We start from the raw sequence: 16,469 nt of genomic DNA, 5'->3' as shown, positions 1-16,469 counted from the left end.
CCATAGGATTCACCAAAGAATATCCAAAAGAACCTGGGGCTGAATTTAGGTGTCTAAAAATCTGACAAAGTCCTAATTAAAAAAAAAAAACTTTCATTTTTTTTTCAGAAAAAAAATTCACTACCCACACTTAGGTTAAGGCACAGCATTTCTTTTTCTGAGGACTTGAATTTATTTACAGTATAATTTGTAGTGACCCATAACTTTGGCTAACAGTCCAACCAGGATCATTGTATTTCCATAGTCTTAATCATATAAAATTAATGGAAATGATATTAGGGAGTTACAGAATTTATTTTAGGCTCAAAAGTCTTGAAAAAAGGCCTAGGTGTTGAGTGAAATATAGTCTCTACTTGTACAGGGCTTTTATGAGGAAGTCAGTTTACTTAGCTCTGCATATAATTTATCAGGTCATTATCTTTTTTTTAACTTATAATAATTTTTATTATATTATGTTAGTCACCATACAGTACATTCCTAGTTTTTGATGTAAAGTTCCATGATTCATTACTTGCGTATAACACCCAGTGCATCATGCAATACATGCCCTCCTTAATACCCATCACTGGCCTATCTGATCCATTGTCTTCTTTAGAAAAGACTGAAGTTGAGTCAGCTTTAAATCAGCAATCCTTAAGAAGAAACTATAAAAACACCTCCCACATGGTTTCTCTAATTACAAAGGAAAAAAGACCACTGATTCCCCCCCACAAAATAAAGACTGAACAAAGGATAATTAGTGGTCCTTTTATTATACTACATAAAAAAATGGAGTTTAAGGAAAATTCAGTGGGATCATAAGGTAGATTCAAAATAAGCTTTTTGTATAAAGTGAAGTTAGTAAATATAAAACATCTTAATCTCAGATTGTCCCAGATTAATTGTGACCTGAAATAATGCTTTCTAATACCTATTCTTTATTAACTCTCAGTCTTACCTCCAACTATGTGGTTTTGGTTTAAGCACATACCCTGTGCTTCAGTTCATATTCCTGATTCATAAATGTATTTTAAAGAAGTCATATTTGGGGTATATATGATAGAGATTCATGAAATTCATTTATAATTTAGGATGGTCTTGAGACTGGAACCTACTGCAAATTTGCTTGAAATAGTTGAAAAATACTCAGACTAGATTTTTAATATTTTACACGTAAGTATAAGAGGTACTAAGAGATTCAGAAGAAATGGAGGGTGGGGAGGAAATCATTCAAAAAAAGAAAGATTATTAATGAAAAGAATATGATAATTTTCAATAGCATGGGCTTCTCTTTCCAGAACACAATAAATATACAAAAGTCTATATAGGTGACAACTCTAATTTGGAAATATGAAAGTAACAAGCAACATTATTAGCCTACTTTCTAGAGTTGGAGGTCCTGTATGACATTTTCTTAGAACCCTTTTCCTTGCTTAAAATATAACTTCTTTGGGACACAACTTTATTATTAAATACCATGTTAAACAAACTGCAAATCACTGTGCATTCTTATGAGAAATGAACCAGAGAGGAGAAAGAGAAAAGAGAAAAGAACTAGAGAGACAGAGGGGAAAAGAGGGAGGGAGAAAGAGAAAGGAGAGAAATAGAGAGGACAGAAAAGTCTACAATATTTCTTCTTAAAAGAAGAATTCATTTTTCAATGGAAAAAGAATAAGAGGTAGGATTCTCTTCTGTGCCAATATTAGGATTTCATAAAACAAAGAGCTAACATTTTCTTGAAACCTAATTTTGAACTAGTAAAAACAAACATACAATTCTAAGTTATAAAAGAAAAATAGAAAGGCCATTCTGCCTTAACAGTTTTAACAAATTATTTTGGGCTGCTAATGAAAAATTATTTTTTGTCAAAGGAATTCAAAGTACTTGCTATTAATCACATTTTAAAAAATCTAACTAACATTCATGGGAAGTAGGGATAAGGTCATTTCTTCCATTTTACAGTGGAGAAAAAACCAGAGATTAACCCAATATTCTAACCTATTACCCTTTACTCCCCAATCCAGGACTTGCTGATTGATTAGTACACTAAAGGTGCAAAGGATTCCAAACAAGTTACTATTAAACAATGTTAAAAGTCACAACCTTGGGCCCCCTGGGTGGCTCAGTCAGTTAAGCCTTTGCCTTTGCTCATGTCCCAGGGTCCAAGCCCACATCTGGCTGCCTGCTCAGCAGGGAGTGTACTTCTCCCTCTCCCTCTGCCCCTCCCCCTGCTGGAAATCTGTTTCTCACTGAGTCAGGTGCTTAACCAACTGCACCACCCAGGTGACCCAAGGGGTGTGTGTGTGTGTGTGTGTGTGTGTGTGTGTATTGTGTGTATTTTGGTTTGTTTTGTTTCTAGAGAGGGAGAAAGGGGGTGGGGCACAGGGAAAAAGAGAGAGACAATCTTAAGCAGGCTCCATGTCCAGAGCAGAGCCCAACTTGCGGCTTAATCCTACAACCCTGAGATCATGACCTGAGCTGAAATCAAGAGTCAGAGGCTTAACCGACAGGGCCACCCGGGCGCCAATGGAAATTAAACCTTTTAAAAGCATTACATTAGTCTTACATTAGTCGTATCATATGATTTGCTTCATTAATAATACCATCAATTATCATAAATGAACAATGCCTAGTACTTGGCCTTTAGCAAATTACTGATTTGAAAGTGCTTAAACTCCTGATTTTGAGATTAAAGTCAATAAATCACAAGTCTCACAAAATATATATAGTTGGGAATCCTATAATCCTTGGAAAAGAAGGAAAGAGCCAGGAAGAGCACAAAAGGAGAGACAAAAATAAAATGGCTGAGGTGTTATAAATAAAGGAATTAATGAATACACCTTAGATTTTTTAAGGCATAATTGTTTACACAACAGATCAAAGCTGGGGTGACCCCAAAGTGGAGGGATTATAAAGTGTTCTAAAAGACCTTGTTGAGATAATAAAACAGAGGTCTAGCATGCTTTGTTTCAGAATCCAAGGTGCCTGATAGAAATAGTTAGGCAATAATACCACAAATCCTTGTCATTGTTGCTACATTTGACTTTAATCAGAACCATATAATCGTACCTGTGCAAAATGTTTAAATATAAGTGAAATGGCAGGAAAACTGAGTAAAAGTTAAATTCAATAATAAACTATCACTGATATCAGAATAGTTATTCATGGTGAAGATCATTGTTGGGGTAACTGGAAGAAGTAGACAAAATATTTTGGGACATTTGTTGAGGGGCAAGAGAACGTTAATTCCTATGAGAGAGCATACCAACTTGCATACAAGTAGTCCCTAAAGTACTTCCACTTTCAAGCCCCTCACATATACCTCCTTATTTATAAACCACATAATTTGGTCCCCCCCGCCAGTTGACATCTCTATATGTCCTCCCTTATTCTGGCTCAGGGAGGAGACTGAGGATTATTCCTGGCTCTTTTCACTCTTGAGGACCTGGGTGCAGAATCTAGCCCAGTGGATGACAATAAATATTTTCTGAATGAATGAATGAATTTTGGGGTAAAAGAAGGGAATGCTCAGCACAGCCTATAGACCCAGGAATCCTCCTGTTTCCTGCTGCAAATGCTTCCTTTCACGCCATCTTAAATGTGAACATCCACTAATATCCTGTCCTTGTTCTCAGCCCTTTTCTCATTTCACTCTGTAATTCCTCCCTTCAAGTGAGCTCATTCTTTCCTATGGTTTCAAGTGCTTCTTTCTGAATGACTCCAAAATCTATTCTCCAGCCACCATATTTCCCAAGCTCTAGTCACACATTTCCCACTAGCAACTGCAGATCTCCATTCGAATGACATGTTTGAACATGAGTTTAAAAATGCCATTCATTCATGCATCAATAAATATTTATTTGGAAACTTACCATGTATAAGCATATTCTGGACAGTAAGAAGCTCATGGTCTGGTGGAGAAGGTAGGTAAGTTGTTCTCTCCACTGAATTTTCCATAATTTAGCTAGTGCAGATAATGCTGCTATAAGCATCAGGGTGCATGTATCCCTTTGAATTAGTATTTTTATATTATTTGGGTAAATACCTAGTAGTGCAATTGCTGGGTCATAGGATAGCTCTATTTTTAACTTCTTGAGGAACCTCCATACTGTTTTCCAGAGTGGTTGTACCAGCTTGCATTCCCACCAACAGTGTAAGAGCATTACCCTTTCTATGTATCCTCGCCAAAATTTGCTGTTTCCTGACAGGACCATTATTCTAAGAGGAGGAAACTAAGACATAAACTGTAAAAACACCGACTTGGCCTCAAAATCTGTTTTATGCACAGAAACCCACCTTGTGTGACTTAAAACAATTGCTGTGGTAGAAAAATTCTTTATAGATTGAGAAAAATGTTAGAAAAAATGTTTAATCCTATTTTATACAAAAACATGCCATCTGCCTTTTTTGTCATATGCTTTTAAACAGAGTAAGGGCTTGCTGTTAATCATATGAAATGAAAGTTGCCAAATAATCCTAAAATTTGTATGGAACCAGAAAAGACCCTGAATAACTAGAGGAATGTAGAAAAAGAAAACCAAAGTTGGTGGCATCACAGTGTTGGACTTCAAGCTATATTATAAAGCTGTAATCATCAAGACAGTATGGTATTGGGAAAAAAAAAACCAGACACATAGATCAATGTAAGAGAATAGAGAACCCAGAAAAGGACCCTCAACTCTATGGTCAACAAATCTTCAAAAAGCAGGAAAGAATATCCAATGAAAGAGGACAGTCACTTCAAAAAATGGTTTTGGTAAAATTGGACAGCCACATGCAGAAGAATAAAACTGGACCATTTTCTCACACCATACACAAAGATAAATTCAAAATGGATGAAAAACTTCAATGTGAGACAAGCAATCTATCAAAATCCTAGAGGCGAACACAGGCAGCAACCTCTTCCACCTCAGCCACAGCAACTTCTTGTTAGACACATCTCCAGAGGCAAGGGAAACAAAAGCAAAAATGACCTATTGAGATTTCATCAAGATAAAAATCTTCTGCACAGCAAAGGAAACAGTCAACAAAACTAGAAGTCAACCTAAGGAATGGGAGAAGATGTTTGCAAATGGCATATCAGATAAAGGGCTAGTATCCAAGATCTATAAAGAACTTCTCAAACTCAACACCCAAAAGACAAATAATCCAGTTAAGAAATGGGCAGAAGGCACAGACATTTCTCCAGAGAAGACATACAAATGGCCAAAAGACACATGAAAAAAATGCTCCATATCCCTTGGCATCAGCAAAATACAGATGAAAACCACAATGAGATATCACCTCACACCAGACAGAATGGCTGAAATTGAGAAGCCAGGAAACAACAAAATGTTTGCCAGGATGTAGAGAAATGGGAACCCTCTTACACTGTTGGTGGGAATGCAAGCTCATACAGCTACTCTGGAAAACAGGATGGAAGTTTCTCAAGAAGTTAAAAATAAAGCTACCCAGGACACAGCAATTGCACTACTAGGGTATTTACTCCAAAGATGCAAATGTAGTGATCCAAAGGGGCACCTACACCCCAATGTTTATAGCAGCAATATCCACAATAGCTAAACTGTGGAAAGAGCCCAATGTCTGTTGGCAGATGAATGGATAAAGAAGATGTGGTATAGATATGCAATGAAATATTACTAAGCCATCAGAAAGGACGAATACTGGGGCGCCTGGGTGGTGCAGTCGTTAAGCGTTTGCCTTTGGCTCAGGGCATGAACCCGGCTTTCTGGGATCGAGCCCCACATCAGGCTCCTCTGCTAGGAGCCTGCTTCTTCCTCTCCCACTCCCCCTGCTTGTGTTCCCTCTCTCACTGGCTGTCTCTCTCTGTCAAATAAATAAATAAAATCTTAAAAAAAAAAGATAAGAAAGGATGAATACTTGCCATTTACATCGACATGGATGGTACTGGAGGGTACTATGCTAAGCAAAATAAGTCAATCAGAGAAAGAATTACCATATGGTTTCACTCATATGTAGAATACAAGAAACAGTGCAGAAGATCATAGGATAAGGGAAGGATAATTATATGGGAAGTCATCAGAGAGGGAGAAAAACCACGAGACACTCTTAACTATAGGAAACAAATAGAGCTGCTGGAGGGGAGGTGGGTGGGGGCTGCGGTAATTGGGTGATGGGCATTAAGGAGGGCACATGATGTGATGAACACTGGGTCTTATATGAAACTGATAAATTACTGAACTCAACATCTGAAACTAATGATGTACTACATGTTGGATAATTGAATTTAAATTTAAAAAATATTGCTATACATTTTTACTAAAACAAAAGCAAAATAGGCACATAAATTAATGCCTACCCTTCCAACTTCAAATATTTTCAAGAAACTTATAATGGCATCAAACGATGGTCCTTTTTGCAAGTGTGGGTATAGAATTAGGTCAAAATTATCTCACTCATCAAGAGATAGTCTATCTACTTTTCCTTATAATTGTTTGTTGGAGCAATTCATGTTTTGACAACCCAAGAATTCGGATTTTGCTTTTTTGTTCCCCCAGAATCTCTTAACATGAGCTATTGCAAGATAATGTATCTAATTATTGTACCAGTAGCCCCTTTTTAGGTGTTCTCTATATATTCCAAGCAATAATATACTTATGTACTGTTTTCTTTATCCAACCACATTATGTATTAAAAAATCAAATCCATCTCTATAAAGGAATGATTTTCAAAAATTAATTAGATGTTAATTTATAGAAAATCTACTTGGTCATCTAGACATAAATTATTTAGATAAGATTGTGTTAGATGTTTTGTGGGTTTTTTTACATTCAATTAGCCACTGTATAGTACATCATTAGTTTTTGATGTAGTGTTCAATGATTCCTTACTTATGTATAACACCCAGCGCTCATCACAACACATGCCCTCCTGTGTTTTAAAGCTTCATATAGAGCATTACTTCTCATGAAATCTGGAGTCACTGACTGTCAAAAGTACACACATGCTGCGTGGCTGGTGGGATCTCTCCAGAGAAGTCCCTGACATTTGGGCAGTATAAGATTTCCCTAGGTTGTACAGTTTTAGTCATTGAGTTCAACTTTTTGGTAGAGTCAGATTGAATTCCAAGTGAGATATATAAACTCTCTTAAGGCCCCCATATAGAGTCTGATCATAACCATACCATTTTTAAGGGGATATAGACACATACCAAAAAATATTATTCTTTAATTTAAATTTCAAAATGTAATCATAAGTCCTAATGCAACTGGACAGTAAGTCGATGTTTAGTCACAGTTTCCTCATAATATTTTTGTACTTGCCTTTCAACAAGCTTTTCTTTTTTTTTATTATGTTATGTTAGTCACCATACATACATCATTAGTTTTTGATGTAGTGTTCCATGATTCATTGTTTGCGTATAACACCCAGTGCTCCATGCAATACGTGCCCTCCTTAATACCCATTACTGGGCTAACCCAGCCCGCCCGCCTCTAAAACCCTCAGTTTGTTTCCCAGAGTCCATAGTCTCTCATGGCTCCTCTACCCCTCTGATTTCCCCTCCTTCATTTTTCCCTTCCTTCTCCTAATGTCCTCCCTTCTATTCCTTATGTTCCACACACAAATGAAACCATATGATAACTGTCTTTCTCTGCTCGACTTATTTCACTTAGCATAATCTCCTCCAGTTCCATCCATGTTGATGCAATGATGGGTAATCATTCTTTCTGATGGCTGAGTAATATTCCATTGTATATATGGACCACATCTTCTTTATCCATTCATCTGTTGAAAGGCATCTCAGCTCCTTCCACAGTTTGGCTATTGTGGATATTGCTGCTATGAACATTGGGGTGCATATGGCCCTTCTTTTCACTACATCTGTATCTTTGGGGTAAATATTTAGTTGTGCAATTGCTGGGTCATAGGGTAGCTCTATTTTTAACTTTTTGAGGAACTTCCACACTGTTATCCAAAATGGCTCTACTTTTTTTAAAAAAATGACATAAATTCCAAGTCTGGTATAGAATTGGTCTTATTCTGGATCTTGACACACTTCCCACTTATTTCCTTTAAAACTTACCAGGTCTTTGTCATGTCATCTGGCCAACTCTTTATATTACCACCACCACCCCTGATTGTCCTCTCAACATTTTTAGGAGATTTAAATTTAATATTCCTAAAATTTTAAGTAGAAATTTACTGAAAAAGCCTTACCACAACCACTGCATTTTTTGAGTTCAAAATAGCTGACACACAAGACCAATTATATTTAAGTTTCTGAAAGTGTGAAATCGGATTCTGTAATTTTCAGTAATAGATTTCCAAAATAATACTTATAGAAGCTTTCTTCCATGATACTCTCATTTTATGTCATTTATATTCTACTTGGGAGGGTTATGAGAAGCAAAGAAAAGTTTAGTGACCTACAGATCACAAGCGATAACACATGCCACAACCTAAGGTTACATGCTCTAGCTAAAAGCTTAAAACCCCTTCTAAAAACAATTTGTCTCATCTACTTTTAGTTAGACTGCCTTACACAAGTAATTTTCTTATATTGGGATAAAAGCACATATTCTGCATTCTAAGTAATAGTATATATTGAGTTATTATGACTTTGATATTCTGCTCTGAAGAATTCTTTTTTTTATTTTTATTTTTATTTTTTAGAGAAGGAGAGAGGTTGGAGGGTTGGAGGGCCAGAGGGAGAGGGAGAGAGAGAATCTTAAGCAGGCTCCACACCCAGTGCAGAGTCTGATGCAGGGCTCAATCTCACAACTCTGAGATGATGACCTGAGCTGAAATCAAGAGTTGGACACTTAACTGACTGAGCCACCCAGGCGCCCCTGAAGAATTCTAAGTTCTCTACATTATACACTAGGCCACTGGAATTATTCTTGGTACTGCTATAAAACAATTAATTAAGAAGTACTTCTCATGGTTTTCCAAGTTTATCAGGAAAGCAATTTTGCAATGACTTTTAAATTAGTTTCAGAGCCACATTCATAGTGGATAATCAAGAAATATCAACCAGAAGGTCAAACAGCATATTTGTTAAGGCTCTGGCATCAGACAGACCTGGGGAGGGTACTTTGCTAGCTCTCTGAGTCTGTTTCCTCCTTTTAAAAATGGACAGAGTAAGAGTACTGACTTCAAGAATTCAGTTGTATATGTAAAGTTCTTACCACTGTCCCCGTTCACTGGCAGAGTATTTGCATAAGAAATTAAAGTGAGATGATTTATCATATTTTTAACATATTATGTAATTGTCTAGCCTCATCTTCCTTCTAAATCAACTTTGAAATATCATGCTGGATAGAATGGTTTGTGATATCATGCAGCTACTACTTTTTTCATGCACCTACTATTATTAAGTATATATTTACTGTTTTAATTTTAACATCGAGAAATAAGCTGCACTTGATGAAAATAATTGGCTAAGTGGTAGTGGTAAAATACACAAAATTTTCTCATATTATAACTGTTAACTGAGATAAATATTCCCTGGTATTTAAAAGGTAAAGTACTATTTGTCTTGACTCACTGTTGGAAATCCCCTAAGCAGAAATGGATGGCTTTAACTCCAACTCTGATAGGGTCTCATTCCCAGAAAGGACTAAGCCAAAGGGACAGAACTCAAAGACTAGTATCCAGAACCAGAGTTTATAAGTCACAGCTGTACTGCCTTCCTAATGAATTTAGGAGATTTACAGAATCATAAAAAGCCACCTTTGACTTATGTTAGCCTATAGCAACATGAAAATACTTTTCAGGGAAGAGAATCAAAGTCATAAGAGTTCAATACATGGCACAAATGCTATTTAAAAATCTGCCCTTGGTTAGGCAATTTTATTAACAACAACAACAAAAAGAACTGAAATATATCTGAAATTGATGCTACTAATCAACCCTTCTACTTTCCCCAATCCCACCTAATTTCATGTACAGATTGTGGATGAAGACACATTTGTCTGGTGAGGCATCATCCAGTCTTTTTCTTTCTTTACAGATATCATCCAGTCTTAAGTGGCAATTATAGATTCATAGTCACATGACAAGATTTTAATGTAATATTGACATAATTTTTGTTTAATACTTATACACTAAGTGGATGTGTAAATAACACAGTGTTTAGGAGTGGACTCTGAAGTCAGAACAACTTGGGTTTTTGTTGTTGTTATTGTTGCTTTTTTTTCCGTTCTCTTTTTTTGCTTTTTGTTTTTGGCAGGCTCCATGCTTCATGTGGAGCCCAACATGGAGCTTGAACTCATGACTCTGAGATCAAAACCTGACCTTAGAACAAGAGTTGAATACTTAACCAACTGAGCCACCCAGGTGCCCCCAAAACAACTTGGGTTCTAATCCCAGTTCTGTCATTTGTAACTCTTTGATCTTGAACAATATACCTAATGTTTCTAGGTCTTCCAGATACTCCCTTCAATTTCATGAAATAGACCTAATAATAGTATTTATATCACAGTGTTATTATAAAGATTAAACTAATTAAGATAATGTATGCAAAGCACTGGGCACAGTGCCTGATACACACACACACACACACACACACATATATATATATGCCCAATATATGTATATATATATGATGCATAAATAAATATTAGCTTTTACTATTACTAGAGTCAAATCTTGATTAGTCATGTTAATGAATGAATAATAAAAAAATCTAACAATACTGACACTAAATACTTTTAAATACACAATCTTTGAATTTGTTATGTTATTTTTTAACTTAAATTTAATCTTTGCTTAATGTTCTGGCAATCTGCAAAACTTCAAACAACCTGATAAAGCCAAAATGTGAGGGACTGGGGCTAGCAAATAATCCTTTTGCTTAGAATTCTACTAAACTGTCCAAGTATAAAATGTCAGCTTTGCCTCTCATATTAATAAAAACAGTCTTCATAAATGAACCACCCCTTCTCTCTAATTATACATTTGTTTAATCTTGGTCTGGACTGAAGGAAGTCATTAAGTACTAGTTTTAAAAGGCCTTCTGGTGGGCTATAAAGCAGAACTGAAAACAAAGAGATGGTCATAGTCACCGACAGATTCTCAATATGTTTAATTTTATCAGTCAGAAACGAAATATTACATTCCTCCTTGATAATTCAATTAATTAGCAGAAAATATTTCTGTAAAAGATATATGTTTGTGCAATGTATATTTTGGAGAAGAATTTAGAGATTAACTACAGAGAATTAGAACATTTGACCTGAATGTGTCTGGGGCTTCAATTCATTTTTTTCTCCAGGCCAATCCAGGGGGAGAATTGACCTTATGGTGTATTGATCAAAACTCCTCCTTAATAGAGAAACTAGTCGTTGAGCTAGAGATAAATCCATTTATCTTTCTCTTCCACCAGATCATAAATCTAAATTTATACTAAATTTCCAAAATACATTCTTCCCTAAAACCATTTTGACTTTTAAATGCTCAAGAATCATCATTGCCGATAATTGTGTTTTCCAGGCCTCTTTAAGTTGGGCCAAATTATTCCAAAAACCTTGCCATTGTTGCTGTGAAATTTAGGAATTCAGTTATCAAATACAAGGCACCAAGTTGAAAGCACTGATATTGAGTTCCTGCATTTGCCAAGTTAATGCTGTCATTTTCCACTGTTTAGAGCATCCAAAAAGTATGTCCAAACATTCATATGATGAACAGTTTCTGATTTTGTTCTTTTAAGTAGTTTATGAATACCTTTAAACAGCATTCAAACAAACCTTGACAGCTATAACAAAGACCATTCCACACATCAAATCAATGTAGAGTCCTAGCAGCAAGATACTCTGCCACCTAAAATACAATTACTTGAGAATCATATAGATGAAGAACTGTAGTTTATTATTCCACATCTATATTATCTAAATGAAAAAAAAAACTGTGATTAGTGACTCACGCTTTGGCAATCACAAGCATTTATTTACTTGTTTTTATAACTTGTGTAGTGAATACTGCCATAAAGAAAAGTTATGTATATTTCATTTCTTACATGGAAAATAGTTTATGTTTTAGTAGTAATAAGACAGAGCATTTTTTAAAAGTTATTTCATAAATAAAACCCTCAGAAACCATCTATCTACCACAATCTTAACATTTCTACACCAAGCATACCTAGAATGCGTAGAGACCATAAAATGGAGATTATTATCGGTCCAGGGAAAAGAAGTATAAGAAAAAAATCTTCCCAAAGCAGTTAAAATTCTCCAAGCAATCATCATTCTAGCAATTCTCATCAAAGGCCAATGTTGATTGTTGTTAAAAGTTATTGGAATTTATTAAGTTATACAGGCTCTGTGTTTACTATTCCTTTTCCATTAAATATAAATTTATAGGGCATTACAATCTCAACCAAAAAAAGTGTATACTTCTGTGTTACAGTCGGTCAAGACATGTACAAACAGTTCTGAACAGGCAGAAATCTCCTCCTATAGACAGACAATTTTGGAATTGCATTCCTGCTAAATGGTTTCCATAAAAAGAAACGTATTAAGGCCTGAATTTCTATACCTTGACCTATAAAAAAACAGTTCCAAATGGTCATGTCTTCTCTATTTCCCTGGCCTTGAGTGAGCATTTACCCCACTTTTTGACATCCAACTTTAGGCATACTATCCCTCCTCCACATCAGCTCCTCATTTTTCTAATCCCTGTATATGTATATGCTCAGTTAATTCTTCCACATACAGGGCATAGTCATTTCTGTACCTCTCATCTCATGTTCACATTTATCTTCTCATGCCTCCTCTACATGCATCACCGGGACAATGTATTCCTTGGTGGCTATATACATGTCATTGTATTAAAACAGCTTGTGTTGGATTCAAGTTCTGTGGCTCCCTAGCTATGTGACCTTGAGAAAGTTGTTTAACCTTTCTGAACCTGTATTTCCTTATCTTAAAAATAGAGATAATTATAAAACTTAATTCACAGGACTAGAAATTGTCAAGAAAAATGAGGTAGTACCTGATACACTTGTGTTCCTATTGTTATTATTATTATTGTTATTATTATTACTATAGCTTTCAAGAAATCCATTGTAAAAATCAACCTACGTGCTTTAATTTCTAAACTTCTGAGAAGCAAGTGCTACTTGTATTGGGGCAGAGTTGAGTAAGCATTTGAAAACTTTTTTTTTTTTTAAATCAGGCTATCAGGGAAAAGGAGTCTTGAAACAAGAACAAAGTAAGTTAATATTGTTTTGGACTTACCATAGATTCTCCTCTGCCTGATAAAAAATCTAATATTGCTTATTTTTATAACAACCATTAGAAGGAGTCAGAAAACTGTGAGACATTAACAATCCCAACCCAAAAGCTTTCTTTTAAATGCTCTTCAGAGAATTGCACTTAGTAACTTATAGGACTATCTCACTTTGAGCAATTGTTGGGTTCCCATTAAGATTTTTGCCCCCAAATTTCTAAATCATGTGTTAAAAACTATATGGTAACAATCTTAATGAAAAACCTTAGTACTGCAAGCTGAATAGTCCCTATTTATGTTATAAATGAAGTATACTCACTTTATACTGTTTTAGTACTATTCAAAAGTACCCATGCTTTTTTAAAAAAAATAAGAATTTATTTTGCCAATATGTATAATTTTGATAACAGGCTCATAAGAACTATAATTTTGAAACAACATACAAATCTCTAATTACTCATAAGAAAAAATTGAAGCAAAACACAAATAGCATAATTATTTCCTATTTGTATAGTCTTCAGCAATCAGTCTAACAAAGTACATAATAAGAGACAGCAGTTATTTTTTTAAGGCTCTTAAAAACTTAGTCTTAACAGAGAGAGGTACAATTGTTCTTTAATAGAAATTCTGAAAGAAGTTTATTTTTGAATCTGCTTTTGGGGGAGGGGTAGAAGAGCAAGAAAGCAAAGAATTAATAGCAGTACTGGAACTGCATATCACCCAAAATGAAACTAACTTCCTGATCTGTTCAATCTAATCAGGAATTTAAGTAAAGTTATTAAGCTGGTCTTTAAAATTTTTACAATTATTGTGTTGGACTTGAGACTCTGAGCAACTCAAATATTACTTTGAAATATCAGAATTAATATATGTGGATAATAAATAATAAGGCAAGAAGCTCATGAAGTAAGGTTCAAAGGCAATATGAAAAGTTTTGTTTTCAACCTAAACTTGCTCAAGAAATGTAAAGTTAGATATTCTGTCAGAAAACTGTCTAAACACACCCAAGCATAGTGTCCAGAGAAGACAAAGTTCAAGGTTCTTGTGATTTCACATAACCTTTAGTTTTATCCCAAACCCACTTAGAGGGTAAATAAACAAAACAAACAAACAGCACAGTAAAAACATGGAATAGCTGCTGCTCTAAAGCTCAGAGGACGAGGGGGTTACTATATCCTACATCCGGAACTCACGTATCTACTCTTACTACTGTTAGGTTTTCTCTTGAGTTGTGAAAAACAGGCACTTTCATTTATCATTGATATACACTCAGGTTTCACCCCAGTTTATCCTATTGCTTCCCACAGCTGCTGAAGAATTGTTACTCTAAATTAAAAGCACATGAATCCAGAGGGGAACTGTCCTATCATTTGAGAAGCAGCAACTGGAGTCTGCCACTACACAAGAAGCCACTTACTTGTTAGTTCCCTTTTTAGTTCCCAATATATTTGAAGCAGTTAGAAACTGTTAGAAGTAAAATCTTTGGGGGAAAAAAAAGAAAAAGTCAAAATACGGACACTATGGAAAGAAAAAACACTTCCCTTGTCACACAGTTAAAAAAAAAAAACCCACAACTTTGCATCATTGTTCCCAACTTCCCCTCCCATTATGCCTAGTTCTAACACTCTTTAAGCTGAATTTAAACACCCTCCCCTACACACTGGCAAAATAACTCTTTGATTAAAGGGGCCTCACTTCAAAAATAATCACAATGCCTCAGTAGGCCTCCACTCAACTGTCATCAGTTAGCGCGTGTTTTACATCCTTACAGAACTGCACGCCTGCCCTTCATCTCAGTACCTAGAGCACAAATGTCAAATTTCCCACTCTTGAAACTCACTAGTGTGTATTTTTCCTTGACTTCTTCCCCTAACCTTAAAGACCCTATACATACCCCATCTTCCGTCTACCAACACTCAGTAGCTTTTTTTCTCCTTCAAAGAAGAAATGTGATCTTAACATCATAAGGCAAACAAAGCTAAACTCCATGGAAAAACGAAATCGAAGCAACAAAGGAAAGAAAGAGAAGGGGAGGATGGGTGGAAGACGCGTGTGTCTTCTGAAGGAGCAGCTGCCCAGATGAACTTCTGCAATTTAACGGTTCTGGGACAGCAGGAGATTGGTGTGTAGGAAAACAAAGGTAGTCTCCCCACCCTCCTTACCGCGGTAGAACCAGAGGAAGATGCAATGTACACACGGATCACCATCCTGGGAACAACGACCGCCGTTGTTTGGGTCCTGCAAACGGCTAGAGAGCAGCTGCAGCAAAGGCTGGAATTGAGCTAGAGGTGGAAGAGAGGTAGGAAGAGAAGGGTGGGGGAAGGTGGAAGGGGAACTCGCTGGAGTCCCGCCTCCTCCCTAGACTGCTTTCGCTGAGCTCGAAACACTGCAGTCCCAGCCCCAAAGCCTGGAAAACACAGGCTCCTTTGCATCATTTCTATTTTTTTTAAATAGGGAATCTCGAATAGCACCGCGAGATCTGTTGAAACATTTATTTTTGACTATTCTCTTTCCAAGAAGAGGTAGAGGAGAAAGAAAAAGTAAAAGGGATCATTGAGTTAAATTATATTAGAATGAAGGACATTTTCCCAGGGAAACTGAAAGTTCTGCGCCTAACTTCCTGCTTAGAAATGTATGCAAATAAGAAGACAGAGCTTCTTTGAAAGACTATGTTGAATCCAGACACTAGTAAGAAAGCCCATGCCTTCAAAGCCTTGTGCATTTTAAGACTCCTATTATGTAATGATTATTCTGATGTTAGTTGGTAGCAGAAATCAGGCACTGTAAGAAGTGAGCAATGCCACAGAAGATTTAAGAAAAGTTTCAGGTTTCCTTAAGCCCAGAAATGGCAGGACTGGTTTTCTGTTTGAGTTTTACTTTTTGTTATGATAGGGAATCCTGTCTCTGTGAAAAAGTTCAGGAGGCCTACTGGCAAACTCAATAATGGAGGAAGAAATTGCAAACAATAAAAATGAAAATACAGTATAAGAAAGTGAATGATTTTTCTTTTATTTGTTTTTTAACAGAAGAAAGGGAGTTTGAATTATATGTTGCAGGAATGTTAAAATGATGAACAGAGAGAACAAATGGTTATTTGTAGCTCTAAGGAAATGAATAAACAATTGATAATGTCCAGAGAGGGACCCTATACTTCAGAGTGTAATTTCATTTCCCCAGATTATATCAAATGAACAGAAATAAGAAACTTGCAAGATGAATGAGAGTGAGGTGATGGAGTCAGTCACCAGTCCTAATTTTTTACTTTTCCTTTGCAGGTTTTCCTCCCTCTCCGTTCTAGTGGT

The 16,469-nt window shown here is 35.9% G+C and overlaps 1 protein-coding gene across 1 annotated transcript in view; it reads right to left on the bottom strand.

Annotated features, from left to right (window-relative positions):
* SH3BGRL (SH3 domain binding glutamate rich protein like) overlaps positions 1-15,590 on the bottom strand; it is a 96,317-nt gene extending 80,727 nt beyond the window's left edge. The window contains exon 1 of the mRNA XM_026480140.4: positions 15,330-15,590. Within this exon, the coding sequence (XP_026335925.1) occupies positions 15,330-15,374 (45 nt within the window). The 5' untranslated portion in view covers positions 15,375-15,590. The remainder of the gene's footprint in view (positions 1-15,329) is intronic.
* Between the last annotated feature and the right edge of the window lie 879 nt (positions 15,591-16,469).

Source organism: Ursus arctos, chromosome X (genome assembly GCF_023065955.2).
Source record: "Ursus arctos isolate Adak ecotype North America chromosome X, UrsArc2.0, whole genome shotgun sequence".
In the NCBI taxonomy this organism is placed as follows: domain Eukaryota; kingdom Metazoa; phylum Chordata; class Mammalia; order Carnivora; family Ursidae; genus Ursus; species Ursus arctos.
This window is presented reverse-complemented; position numbering and strand designations above follow the sequence as displayed.